At 38.6% G+C, this 14,644-nt stretch overlaps 1 protein-coding gene across 1 annotated transcript; it reads left to right on the forward strand.

Moving 5' to 3' along the window:
- Positions 1–418: 418 nt before the first annotated feature.
- On the forward strand, positions 419–3,892 carry esm1 (endothelial cell-specific molecule 1). Its single transcript, XM_046867179.1, has 3 exons — positions 419–945; positions 1,969–2,109; positions 2,573–3,892. Exons 1-3 carry the CDS (start codon positions 576–578, stop codon positions 2,719–2,721), a joined length of 660 nt encoding a protein of 219 aa, XP_046723135.1. The 5' UTR covers positions 419–575; the 3' UTR covers positions 2,722–3,892.
- Positions 3,893–14,644: the final 10,752 nt, after the last annotated feature.

A 14,644-nucleotide genomic window follows, 5' to 3' on the forward strand; every position in this document is an offset into this window, starting at 1 on the left:
GACTAGTGCGCTCTCTGACCATCCAATCGAAGGATGTGGAAATGCTGACATGGTTGTACGCCTGCTAGATGACCCCTGCGCTGTAAAATCGTATTTTGCTAAATCAACAGTTTTGAACAGTTTAGACTTTACACTTAAGCGCCCACAGTCCTCATCCTGGATTATTTTGCCCACGTTAACACGTGATGTGACGGCTGCGATCTGATTGGATAGAAATTCCAACGTATACAGACACTCCTTGATGCAGCGTAACCAAAAAGAAGGACTATGAAATAAAGCAGTTAATTAATGGGGATAATTTCATGCATATTCATGGACAAAAATATATTCAAACATGTGATTCCAGCAGAAGCATTTCCAGCATTTCCACATTTATTATGGCACTATAATAAAAATCGCACTTGTTGAGGTCATCGTGGACAATCTGGCAACCCTGGTACTGTGGAGGAAACCCCCCCTCCATGCACCGGAGCATCCTCAGCATCACCGGCCCCGGATTGAGGAAGCCGCCGCGGCGTGTTTAAAGCGCGCGGTCGCTGCTGCGCTCGAGTTCCATTCCGCGCATCACAGCAGCCATGGAGCAGCAGCATCACCTCCAGCATGTTCCTCACCAGCAGCCGCATCTTCTTCTACTTCCCTGTGGTCGTCTCCTACTCCTGACCCTGCTCGTAGCGCTGGAGCCGCGCGAGCTGGCGGCGTGGGGCACGAGCGTGAAGTACGCGGTGAACTGCCCCGAGCGGTGCGACCCCGTGCGCTGTAGCGCCACGCGATGCGCGCGCACCGTGCTGGACGACTGCGGCTGCTGCCGCGTGTGCGCCGCGCGACGTGGGGAGCACTGCTACCGCACCGTGTCAGGGGCGCACGGGGTCAAGTGCGGCCCGGGACTCTTCTGCGACTTCTACAAGGACGAGGACGAGTACGGGGACGAGTATGGCGTGTGCAGGGGTAAGAGACACGGGGCGCGCGCGCGCGTGGGACTCCAACACACCTTTGCTCACCTGTTCATAATATAAATCATATGCATTTTTTCCTCCTGGAATTCTCTCTCTCTGTTTCTCTCCTTCACTCAAATCACACACGCGCACACACACACACACACACACACACACACACACACACACACACCAAATAACAAAATTAAGTGCATTAATCAACATATCCGTTATATATTAACTGTTTTTTCACTGCAGTGACTTAGCAATTAACTAACGCGGGTGACGTCATTGGGAGTACATCTAAATATTTTGTTTAGCATTTTACAACTTTTACGTAAATAAAAGGAAAACAAAGAAAAAACAAACAAATATAAAAATACATAGATAAGAGTACCAGATGTGTTAGATGAGGGATGGATGGATGGATGGATGGATGGATGGATGAAGAGATGGAGAGACATTGTTAATAATCGGATTAAAATTCCACATAGCTGACTGCATACATACCCAGAAGTTTGTGAGGTCCATTAGGGCTTTGATGGTACATGAAGCTACACATGATGTCCATAGATATAAAAATATAGATGGTTTTGTTTTATTGTTTTAATGATTTACAGAATTTACACGCAACTGATTTCCTGTTCAAAATATGTATCTAATTAACTAAACAAATTACAACAAAAGAAAATCTCCTTATTAAAATAATTAAACAGTTTTATTTCCTTATAATTTTGGAGGCATTAAATGAACATTGTCAAATTTGTTTAAAAAATGGAAACAATTGTATTTATTTCCTTTTTTTTAATTTCATTTTGATGAGTTTTGAAGGAAGTTATAAAAACATCCAATTCAACATATCACACAATCTTTTTAAAATAAGTGACATCAGATAAAACATTAATAAGGTAGTAATTTAATAATAAAAAAATAATATAAAATAAAAGTTTATTCATTAAAATAATATTTTTTGGTGTTCTATTAAACCCCCTCTCTCTCTCTCTCTCTCTCGCTCTCTCTCTCTCTCTCTCCTCAGACTGCATGTACGGGACGTACGGAGTCGAGTGTCGCCAAACCTGTAACTGTAAAGCAGGAGGACTGTGTGACAGAGAGACAGGCGCCTGTCTGACCTTCAAGTTCCTCGCAAAAATGGCCAACGCGCTCAAGACTCACGAGGGTCAGTAGCCAATCTGAAGGTCTTTTAATCATTTGTGGTTGAAATTCTTAGTGATAAAGTAATAAGGCTATTTCAATACATCCACTATGCTAACACACCTCCTGTACCACAGTGCTGATAAATCCTCTGTTCTGATTGGCCAGGAAGTTCAATTGGTTTTCTGTAACAGCTACAGAAACAATAATGAGACCCTGTGGTAGAGCTCGTTATTGTTTCTATAGCAACAGACCACTCACAGGGACCATTTTGCCCTCCATATGGACGATAATGACAGAACGAGTGTTTATAGCTGCTATAATGTTAGCGAGAACAGAAACCAACTGTTCATTAAATAATTGATTAATTGATTTTTATATTAAATGATAATTTCAGGGTTTAATGTTCGGATTCGAACTTCACAACCTTCTCTGTGTCTACTGCGGGTTGGTCCTAATTTTATACTGATTCATTTTTGTTTGTGTAGGTAACGAGGTCGCGTCGGGGGACGACAACAACAACAACAACAACAACAGCAACAACAACAGCAGCAACAACAACAACAGTAGCAACAGCGGTGCAGGAGAAGGACACACGGATCGATCGTCCACTCCGAAATCGCTCGCTCCTCACTGACACAGGCTCATCTCGTCTCGCCTCTTCTCGTCTTGCCTCGTTTCGACCTCGATTCGGGCCTCGGCTCGGACGGTCCGCATGTAGCATATAATATAATTTTTTTATATAAGGGATATATTTTAATACAATTAAAAAATGTCTATTGATATTCTATAAAATCTTTTCTTTTTCCTACCCTGTATTAATACCGGGATCGAAGCCCTTCTTGTTCCAGCACCATGGCGCTGTCCGGTTCTCAATTCCAATTAGTCCGAAAGTTCCGTTTATATTAACGTGTACCGTTTCCATAGTAACAGCTTTGTAACCTGTGACTGTTGATACGTTGATGGAGATGCTAGCTTTAACATTTATGGTAAAGCTGTAACTTAAAAAGTGAAAAGTTTATTCAAAAAACGAATTTGGTACAAATTTTTGAGTCGAACAGACCATGAGGGTCAAATCCAAGCCAGTGTGTTATACCAAAGTGTGCAAACTTATAAAACACACACACACACAAATATTGAAACAACATTTTCATGACTGATTAGTTTTATTTAAGTTCAGTTATAAGGTTAATAAAGCTAGTATGAAGCTTATATAGTAGCTACCAATTTAGCATTGAGTTTCAGTTCTCTCATCACTCTTTCAGCAGACAGATTTGTTTTTGTGTGTGTTTGTATCTGATATCTGCTATCTATAAACACAGACAAAAAAAACAGGAAAAAGAAAACACAGTTATAGCTAGTAGAGTTTGAGGTCTGATTGAGGGAAAGGGGCGTGGCCTAACACTTAAAACTGTATGTTTGATAAAAGTTCTTATTTGTTTTATTTTGATATTATAATACACTTTGTCACTATTTCAGCCTGATATACTGTACATCAGCATCCATTCATTAGAAACCAGGACACATTTTTTTTTACATTTATTTTCTGATGATTTATTACCTAATCCAATAAACCGTCTGTTGGCATATGATGATAATAATCACATCTAACATATTTACAGATTTCCACCTCAGTCTCTGCCTGTGATTTCTTTTACTTGAATTTATACTATTCATCTCGCAAAATGTTCTGTGTTGTTTTTTTCTTCTTCTGTGTGACTTCATTTAAATGTTTTTTGTTCTGTTGTGTTGTTTTTGTGCAGGCTTCGGTGCTAAATTCTTCTACAAAATAAAAATAAAATGATAAAGAAAATATCTGTCGTTAAATGGGTCATGTTTGTTCGAACAATACTCAGGTCAGAGGAACATGAGCATTGGTATGTGCTTCTTCTCGAACGTCCCGTTCCACATTCAGTCCCCATTTACTGTTATATGAACCTCCACTCTTCTGGGAAGAGGTTCCTCTAGATTTTGTGGCTTTTGTGGAGATTCATTCTGCCACAAGGGTGTTAGTAAAGTCAGGTACTGATGTAGGTGAGATGTGGTGAGGAGGCCTGGGGTGCAGTCAGCATTCACATTCATCATGTTCAATAGTGTTGGAGCTCTAAAGCAGGAGATCTTCCACTCCAACTCATGTAAAACAGATCTTCATAGAGCTGGCTTTGTGCACAGGGGCATTGTCCTGCTGGAACAGGTTTTGGTCTCCTAGTTCAAGTGAAGGCAAACTTTTACCTGCATCCAAAGTCGTCCAATACAATTGTGTGTCTCCAACTTTGTGGGAACATTTTGAGGAAGAATCAAATCATATTAGGTGTCCCAATACTTTTGACCATAGCGGGTATATCCTAATAGATCAATCTTATTTATTCTATTCTTAATTCATGGGATCATGTTTTTAAATATATATCGTAGACTTTTTATTTAAAAAATACACACAAAAGAAAAAAGTGGACATTTTAGTTGGAATAAGTGTTAAATAAATAAATAAATAAATAAATAAATAAATAAATAAATAAATAAAAGATCCCATTAATTCTAAGATCAAGTTTAATATTTGGGATTTTCTTTTCACTGCAATTTAATTTGTATGAATTATTACTTACAGTGCCCTCCACAATTATTGGCACCCCTGTTTAAGATGTGGTCGTGGACTTCAAAAAATTCTCCTTTTTTTTAAAACAACATAGAACCCAAATGCAAAAAGAGAAAATCCAACCTTTATTTAAGTACATTACTTTGGTGGTAAAAATCACACATTTAGAAAAAAAAAAACTTGAAATCATGTGCACAATTATTGGCACCCTGATGTTAATACTTTGTACAACCTCCTTTTGCCAACAAGACAGCACTTAATCTCCTCCTATAACATTTCACAAGATTGGAGAACACAGAGAGAGGATTTTGACCATTCTTCTTGCACAATCTTTCTAGATCATCCAGTGTCCTGGGTCCTCTCTTATGCACTCTTCTCTTTAGCTCGCCCCACAGGTTTTCGATTGGGTTGAGGTCTGGGGACTGAGATGGCCATGGAGGACCTTGAGTTTGTGACTGCTGAACCACTTTTGTGTAGATTTTGCCACATGTTTTGGATCATTATCCTGCTGAAAGACCCAATGACCCATCTTCAGCTTTCTGGCAGAGGCCATCAGGTTTTTATTTAAAATATCCTGGTACTTCAAAGCGCTCATAATGCCATGCACCCTAACAAGGTTCCCAGGGCCTTTGAAGAGAAACAGGCCCACAGCATCACAGATCCTCCACCATACTTCACGGTGGGCATGAGGTGCTTTTCGCATACTCATCTTTTGTTTTACGCCAGACCCACTTAGAGTGTTTGTTGCCAAAAGCTCAATCTTAGTCTCATCTGACCAAAGCACACGATCCCAGTTGAAGTCCCAGTACCGCTTAGCAAACTCCAGACGTTTACGTTTGTGAGTGTTAGTGAGAAAAGGCTTTTTCCTTGCATGCCTCCCAAACAGCTTGTTGGCATGTAGAGAGCGCCTGATGGTTGTTTTGAGACTCTGTGACCCCAAGATGCCACTCTTTGATGCAATTCTGTGACGGTGAGCTTGGGAAATTTTTTTACTTCTCTTACCATCCTCCTCACTGTGCGTTGTGGCAAGATAAACTTGGGACCTCTTCCAGCCTTGTTTGTCACTGTTCCAGTTGTTTTAAATTTCTTAATGATTCCTCTGACTGTAGATACCGCAAGTTAAGGCGAGTGGCTATTTTCTTGTAGCCATTGCCTGACTTATGAAGGTCGACACATCTGCCTTACTTGAATGGTGTGTTCTCTTGTCTTTGCCATGTTGACAAATGGGTAAGAGAATTAGGCCTCTGTGTCACGTCATATTTATACCCCAGGAAACAGGAAATCATGAATTACTAATTAAAAGTCCCTAGATACCCTGACCAACCTTAGCAACTACAGAAAAATATATATAAAAAAAAAAAAAATTAAATTTTTCAGAGGAATTGTTAGGGGTGCCAATAATTGTGGGACACATGATTTCAAGTTTTTTTTTTCTAAATGTATGATTTTTTTTACCACCAAAGTAATGTACTTAAATGAAAGGTTGGATTTTTCTCTTTTTTTGCATTTGGGTTCTATGTTGTTTTAAAAAAAAGGAGAATTTTTAGAAGTCCATGACCACATCTTAAACAGGGGTGCCAATAATTGTGGAGGGCACTGTAAAAAAGAAATGCTGAAAATGGAACATAAATGTAGTTCTATAGATATTTACTGGACAAATTAATGCATTAAATAAATAAATAAATAAATAAATAAATAAATAAATAAATAAATAAAATACATTTTAATAGGAGATGGATATATAATTATTCAGTACTGAGAAGAAGAAAAAAGAATATATATATATATATATATATATATATATATATATAATAGTAATTTTATAATTTTTTATATTAAATAATATTATTATAATTTCTATTCTGCTAAAAATATGCTAGAAAAAAATATATATAATTTTTCTTTTTTCCTTTTTTTTTGAAAAAAGAAAACATAAACCTCAATAACCTCAAGCATCAATAAACCAGAACTTGGTCCTAAAACTAGGTTTCCCTGTACTGAAATGTCCTCTGACTTATCAGATGAACACCACACATAAATGTTTTCTTGAAATTAAAGCAGACTTCCTCTTTCTCACCGCCTGAACCTTACATCACGCACCAAAAATACCCCACCGGCAGTATAAATACCCTGGCGAGGCCCGAGTGTTCGTATTGAGCCTGTTTTCCAGCATCGCACTTGTTTATTTCCTGCGCTTCCTGACACCTGTGAAAATGCCTCCACTTCCTGTTGTTGTTGTGTCTCGTTCAGAGACGGGAGGCGAAAAAAAAGTGCCTGGGATTCTTCGAGCGGGACACGTCACAGGCCGGGAGCGGTACGGATCGCCCGGAAGTGTTGATCCTCTGCGCTTCTTTCCCAGAGCACAACTCCAAACACCTCAACATCAACAAGGACACGGAAAACCTCACACACCGCCTTTCACACAGCTGATTCCTTCACCAGCTTTTCTCATCACAGAGATGAAGAAAAAACATAATGAACCTGCGTTCATGCACAACTCTCGAATATCATACAGTATTATACGAGGACGTGAAAAAACATGGAGCAAAGTACTGAGAAACCTGACCATTCCACCCTCATGTGGTTCTTCTCCAAACTGTTGGAGGCACTCAATTGTATCTGACGTCTTTGGATCCATTGTGAAATTTTGCCTTCACTTGAACTAGAAGACTCAAACCAGCTTGATAATGTCCCTGTACACAAAGCCAGCTTCATGAAGATCTGCTTTACATGGGTTGGAGTAGAAGATCTCCTGCTAAAGAGCTCTAAACCCTATTGAACATGATGAATGTGAACGCTGACTGCACCCCAGGAGCCTCCTCACCTTCTCACCAACATCAGTACCTGACTTTACTGACACCATTGTATCTGAATCTCCACAAATCTCCACAAAATCTAGAGGAACATCTTCCCAGAAGTGTGAAGCTTATTATAACAGGAAATAGAGACTCAGTGTGGAATGAGATGTTAAAAAAGGAGCAAAAAGCACAAACATGGTCATGGAATTTAATATTATAGGAGAGTTTTATTCCCGCTATACAGGACTGTGTTTTCTTTGCTAATCCCAGGTTAGACGTGTATCTATTTTAGAATATATTCTAGATTCTAGATATATTAACAAGCTAACTCCTGGCTTATAGTCAATACTGCAATAAAAGTTAAAGAATAAAGGAATAAACAACAAAAACATAATTTTTTTCTTTTTTTTAATACATTTTTTAAATTATTATCTGGTGAAAAACTTCACAGCCCTTTCCATATCACTTTCTTTTTTTCATCCATTATTTCCTCAACGTTCCTCAGTGCTCTTTAGACATCAGAAAAAACTGCTGCAAGTCAGTAATTTGTTGGAATTTCAAAGATTAATTGCTTTTTTTCTCGGGCAAAAAAACGGCATCCATGTAACAGAGTGTGATCGAGCTGTAAAAATAATTGAAAAAAATTAAATAGAATAAAAAAATTGTGATCTTTTTTTAATTTATATTTTTATTTGTATTTTTTTATTTTGAGCATTAATTGTCAGTAAAGTCACAATTTCAATTTTTAGAGTTATTTTTCTATTGTCTGTTTTGATGAAATTCTATTAATATTAATTAATACAAATTGAATATTTCACATTTAAATTTATTAAAAAAGATGTAAGCAGATTATGCTGCTGATTACAAAACCGGCACATTCATTTTTTATTTATTTTGCATTTATTAAAAATGTTACGTTTGTATGTTCTTTTTTTCTTTTTTTTTGTATAAGAAGTCATGAATGATCATGACCTGGTTAAGAAGATAAAGCAGAGAGAGAGAGAGAGAGAGAGAGAGAGAGAGAGAGAGAGAGAGAGAGAGAGAGAGAGAGAGAGAGAGAGAGGTTATGAATGGATGTAGAATTTTTTCCTTCCCCAGGGAGCTGAAGATCGTGGAGCCCTCCAGCCAAACAAAGACCCTGCTGTGAATAACAGGAAGTCCGTGGTGAGAAAAGCCTGTTATCGTTCTCCCCGAAACACGTCAACGTCGCCCTTCGCAAAACAAAGGTGTGCGCAAAGCCCAGTAAATAAGTGTGATTTACAACAAAGTGCCCTCAGACCCTCGACACTTGTTTATTAGTCACACTCCAGTACATCGCCGAGTGCCGGGCCGTGACCTTCTAGGAAATGAAGAGACTTCTGGGTTCACTGCGTCACAAACAATGAATCGGATATCTAAATCTGGGAATAAATAACTGATTAGAGGTTTGAAATTCCACAGAGTTCCCACCTCGCTCGTGAAGGCTTTGAAGTGGACGAGAGCGCGCTTTTGCACGCTCTCCAGCAGCAGCGTCACATAAACACAGGAATCTTGTGCTTCAGGGGAATGTCGGTAACACAAGTGTAAAGTCCTCACAGGTTAATGGTCAGGCTGAAGGTCATTCTCAGGGTGAAGAGCCAGTTACTCTGAAACACTGTTTGCATTCAGTTGTCAGTGGCTGCCCTTGGCATGGAAATAAAAGTGGTAAAATGCCCTTTAGACTGCCTCTACATGTGAAAAAGTGTCGTAAAAGATGCCAGAAAATCTGATGCAGTGCCCCATAGGGTTCAAGAAAATGTGAGAAGGTGCACTTTCACCAGCAAATATGTGAGCCCTATAGGCCTTCTAGTATGCTACATTTTGCCAGAAAATGTGATGCAGTGCCCTATAGGGTTAAGAAAATGTGATGCAGTGCCCTATAGGGTTAAGAAAATGTGATGCAGTACCCTATAGGGTTATGAAAAGGTAATGCAGTGCCCTATAGGGTTATGAAAATGTGATGCAGTGCCCTATAGGGTTAAGAAAATGTGATGCAGTGCCCTATAGGGTTATGAAAATGAGATGCAGTGACCTATAGGGTTAAGAAAATGTGATGCAGTGCCCTATAGGGTTTAGAAAATGTGATGCAGTGCCCTATAGGGTTAAGAGAATGTGATGCAGTGCCCTATAGGGTTAAGAAAATGTGAGAAGGTGCCCATCCAGCAGAGAATTTGATACTGTGCCCTATAGGCTTACTTACATGTGAGGAAACACAATACAGTTCTCCTTTATATTTCCTCTACATGCAAAAAAAACATGAAGTGCTCTCTGTTATTATTTCTTTAAAACGTGATCCGATGTGAACATTTAACAAAGTGCCTTCTAGAAAGCTACTGTGCATTAAAAAAATCATGCAGTGCCCTATAGGATGCAGGAAAATTTAGAATGGCACTATGTGAGAAAACGTGAGTGTGTGAAAAATGCAAAATGTAATGAGGTTCCTGCTAAAGTGCACTTTTAAAAAAATAAAATGTCATAATGTGCCCTAGAGGCTTTACTACATCTAAGACACACGATAAAGTGTCTTCTAGAGTCTCAAACATGAAGAAAGTCCTCTTCAGATTGCCTTTATATACAAGAAAACATTATGCTGTGCCCTGAAATGTAATGGTACGTGCAAGAATACAGAAATAATTGTACCCAAAGGTGCTGTTAATGTACATGTGTGGAAATATGAGAAATGCACTGAAGGAGAAGCACTGAAGCTCTTCTGTGGGCTTTAATGTTCCACTTTCTTTAATAACTGCAACGATTAATAACTCAACATGGTTTTATTCTTTTTATAGAAAACTGACACAAAATTATATAGAAATCTGATGATTCCTTCTGCCAAAATCCAGGACGCACTTCAACTCAACATGCTTCGTCCAGCAAATGATTTCCAGTCTGAGACTTGAGACCTGAGGGTCTGAGGCCATCTACTGGAAGTATGGAGTTAGAAACTGTGTAGAAACCTCAAGTTTAAGTCTTATGGTCTTGGTTTCTGCTACAAATCGACTTGTTTTCTACCCAGGGTTTGTGAAATGTCTTCTCATTTCATATGCACAGAGTCCAGTGGGCAGTAATGAAGTAAATGTAATTCGTTCCTGTACTTGAATGTTTGTTTTTTTCGTGTATCTGTATAATTACAGTTTACTGAAGAAATTCTGTTTGGGGAGATTTTTACTGTAACACTAGCACTTGTATAGTACATTTGACATACTGTATCTTTAATATCTGAATCTGTAATTCGTCCACCACTAACACAGTGATGTTCTACAGAAGAAGGCAGTGGTCAGTACTTTCACTGTCCAAATAAAACCACATTCAAAAATATCACAAGTAGAGAATAATACAGTGTGAGGGCACTACTCATATAGAATAGTACAGTGTAGTGTAATATAATATACTACAGTTTATTTTAAGGTCAGTACTCATATAGTGTAGCATTAAATCGCATACTATAGTATACAATACAGTACAATGCAACACTGTACCATATAGTATGGTATAATATTGTATAGCAGAAGCAGTTCAGTGTAGTATCAACCGAAAAATCACTAACAAACACTAAAATCCTTCATGATGAACACATCCGGCAATTAAATCCGTCCGTGTGGAAGCATGACGAAATTACGTTCGGTGTTCCGATTATTTACATAATTCAAAACACCATAATTAAAACATTTACTCAAATAATTTGTCTTTATGTTGTATGTTGAGTCCGGTTTGTTTGCATAAAGCATCCCTATGTGTCCATGCCCATGTGGATTGTAGTATTTGAAACTTTTAAAGTTATATTCATATAAAGTAAGATACATTTAGAACAGATAGAAATGTGCGATTAATTTGGAATTAATTAGGATTAAATATCTTAATCGATTAACAGCTCTAATATAAATGTCGAATCACAACCTCAATCATTCAAATCATACGATCACAAATTTGTATTGTATCCACTTGAGGGCGCTACAGACTAAAATATTTCTCCTTTGCACGCTTTTCCTCAATTTTTCTTCACTCACTTAAACATCTTCATCTGTGTGAATTATGTTGTAAAATTGAATGCACTTTTTGTCTTTGCTCCAAAAACATCCATTTATGTGAAAGAAAATAAAATGAACCAACATCTGACCAATAATTCTGGGTTTCTGGAAACACAGATAGTTGCAAGTTTATTGGCTAATCACTCTACATGACTAGCTTAATTATAAAGCAATTAAATGTATGCTAATGATTTGAAATGACGTTTTAGTGTTTCTATCTTCACACACAGGAGGAAAAATGATCAAAAATTCCCATTGTCATAGCAACAGTTATTGAGTGAAGGTTATATGTAGGTATGCAAGGAAGGCCCTTAAAGGATAGTGAGACAAATGTGTGTGTGTTTGTGTGTGTGTGTGTGTGTGTGTGTGTGTGTCTTCTGAGGAATGTATCAGCACCCAGAAACTCTCACCAAACCAGCAGATTCTTGTTCTTGCTCTCCCCAGCTTCAGTAAACACCACCAGACAAACATCTCCAGGTTTTAGAACCACAGCTGTCCCTTTAAAGGCTGCTTCCTGACCTTTAACCCTTTGAAGATCTTGATGTGGGGCCACAGGTCGATGCCCTTGAAACCTGTAGTCCATGAGAACAGAGATGAAGCACACACACACAGATGTAATCTAATGGGAATAAACAGTAATGTGCCAGTAGCTCCGCCCCCTCACACTATTGCATCAAACATTCTATACGTATAGTAATGACCTCATAATACAGTCACCAGTGACTTGTGTTATAACAGATATTATGACTGACAAAGCATCTGTCATACATCATACGCTAACTACAGTAAAATATTAGCATGACAAGCTACTATAAAAGTCGTCATGACGATTATCAAAGCTAAAAGAACGCTGTTCATGTAATATGACATTATGTTTATGTCAGTCTTATGATGCAAAGATGCTTATAAGCATCTGATACATAAAATAAGTCGGTTGGCTAATCCTTAAAAGTGACTAGCATCATTATAAAGCGCTAAAAATGAATATGAATTGCTAATAATGGCACAAATGTACAGTTTTAAAAGCTTTATAAGAACAATAAGGATCGGAAAATTGTAAAAGGAGCGAGACAGCACAGTCAGCTAATAATTTTATGACTTATTTATTGGGAGACGTTACAGAAAATCATGCTAGTTAGCTGACGTAGAGAATTCGGCTAAGATTTTCAGATATAAGATTTGCTAAAAAAAGAGCTGAAATATCGGATAAAGTATGTTTATAAGCAGTAATGTGTAACGTGTGAAATTTTATTTGAGGCTTCATCAGAAAACCGCACACTCAAACAGAATCTGTGACTTTTCCCTGCTTTTCCCAGCGTTCCAATTCATCCCAAAGGTGTTCAAGAGGTTTGAGGTCAAAGCTCTAAGGTAGAAGATCTTCAACACACTTCCAACCAATGTAAAGAATATCTTCATGGTGCACAGGGGCATCGTCATTCTGGAAGAGGTTTGGATCTCATAATTTATGTGAAGGGTTTAAACATTTGTGTGCCTCTAATTCGGAAAACCCCCCAGCACAGTGTATTTGTATTGATTCGTCAGAACGTGTGGCGTCGAGTTGCTTCCCATCGGCGCATTCGTACAAATATCGGTTTTATTTTGAGCCGCATCACGTGTGAGATGTTTTCAGAGCCTGGAGACTTTACAGCCTCGAGGATGTACGCTCGCGGTGTTGTTGGAGATGAAGCTCCTGGGTGACAGAACACTCCTGAGTCCTGCTCAGTTCCTAAACAAACATTCCTCACCGTCTCCTGTCCGGGAGGGGAATTTTTTTAACGGGAACAACTGTTCAGAGTTAAACCTGGCACGTCTTGTCTTATTTCACGACATATCTACAGCTGCTCTTCTGCTTTTCACGTGACGAGCCACGTTACTGCTCTCTGGACCTTCTAATGCTAAAGCGGTGTATATGTTATAATGTTTGAGTGATAATATGAACAATGCTGGACAGTTGCTTAGCGACTGCAGTGACGTCATACTCTAACAGTAATCAGTATTTTTTACTATACGTTCAGTCAAAAGTATTAGGACACCCGACCATATCTAAAATTTCTACGTGACTTCATTTTTATTCGTTTACCGTGGTTTTTCTTCCCTTCCTAAATGCAGTCAATCAGAACAACATGTCTGAATTCAGATTCTTCATCATTTTATAACTAATGTACATAACTATAAAACAAAAGTATTTGGACACATGACTTCCAACTCATGTGGTTCTTCTCCAAACTTTATCGGACGTCTTTGGATGAAATTTTCCCTTCATGTGAACTAGGAGACCTGAACCTGTTCCAACATGACAAGTGCATAAATACAGCTCCATGAAGATCTGCTTTTCATGGGTTGGATGATGTGAAAGATCTCCTTCTATAGAGCTCCAACCCTATTGAACAATGAATGTGAACGCTGACTGCACCCCAGGCGTCCTCACCTTCTCACCTTCATCACTACCTGACTTTACTATCAAACAAATTCTAGTGGAACTTCTTCCTAGAAGAGTGGAGATTATTATATATAGAGAAAATGTGGAATAGGGTGTTAAAAAACAGTATGTTAAACCAATGTAATTCTTCTAAAGTGTTTTGTAATGTGGAAGCTCTTTCAGGATTATTAGAGGAGGAAAAAAACCCACATTTTATTAGTTTCCCAAATGCTTTTTCCCTAAAACAGCGTTTATTCACGTGGCGCTGAGCTCAGTAACGTCAGCGCTGATGGAAGAGAAGCGTCGAGTCGCCGTGACTGTATTTAAAGTTAATGAAGTGTACTGCAATCTGTCCCAGTTTTCCCCAATTCATGTTTCCTCTGAGCGAACTCACGTCGTAAAACTCTATTAACGCGAAACGGTGCTCGGCGTGATAATTGGCGCCGAACGCCAGAGAAACGTGGCAGCTTCAATTTTTGGCTTCATGTCGTTAAAAGGTGATGAATCAGAAGGTTTACGAGTCTCTGAGGTTCATAAAGACCGAGTCAATTCACTGGTACACGACTCAGACCTGAAGCCTGCATGGCCCCTAAGCTGCTAGCTACACAATATTAGCAAAAGTTTGTGGACACCTGAGCATGAGATAGTTTTGTGTTTCGTTTGGAGCATCCGCATTCGCTGTTATAAGAAGATCCACTCTTCTGGGA

Source organism: Silurus meridionalis, chromosome 15 (genome assembly GCF_014805685.1).
Source record: "Silurus meridionalis isolate SWU-2019-XX chromosome 15, ASM1480568v1, whole genome shotgun sequence".
Classification (NCBI taxonomy): domain Eukaryota; kingdom Metazoa; phylum Chordata; class Actinopteri; order Siluriformes; family Siluridae; genus Silurus; species Silurus meridionalis.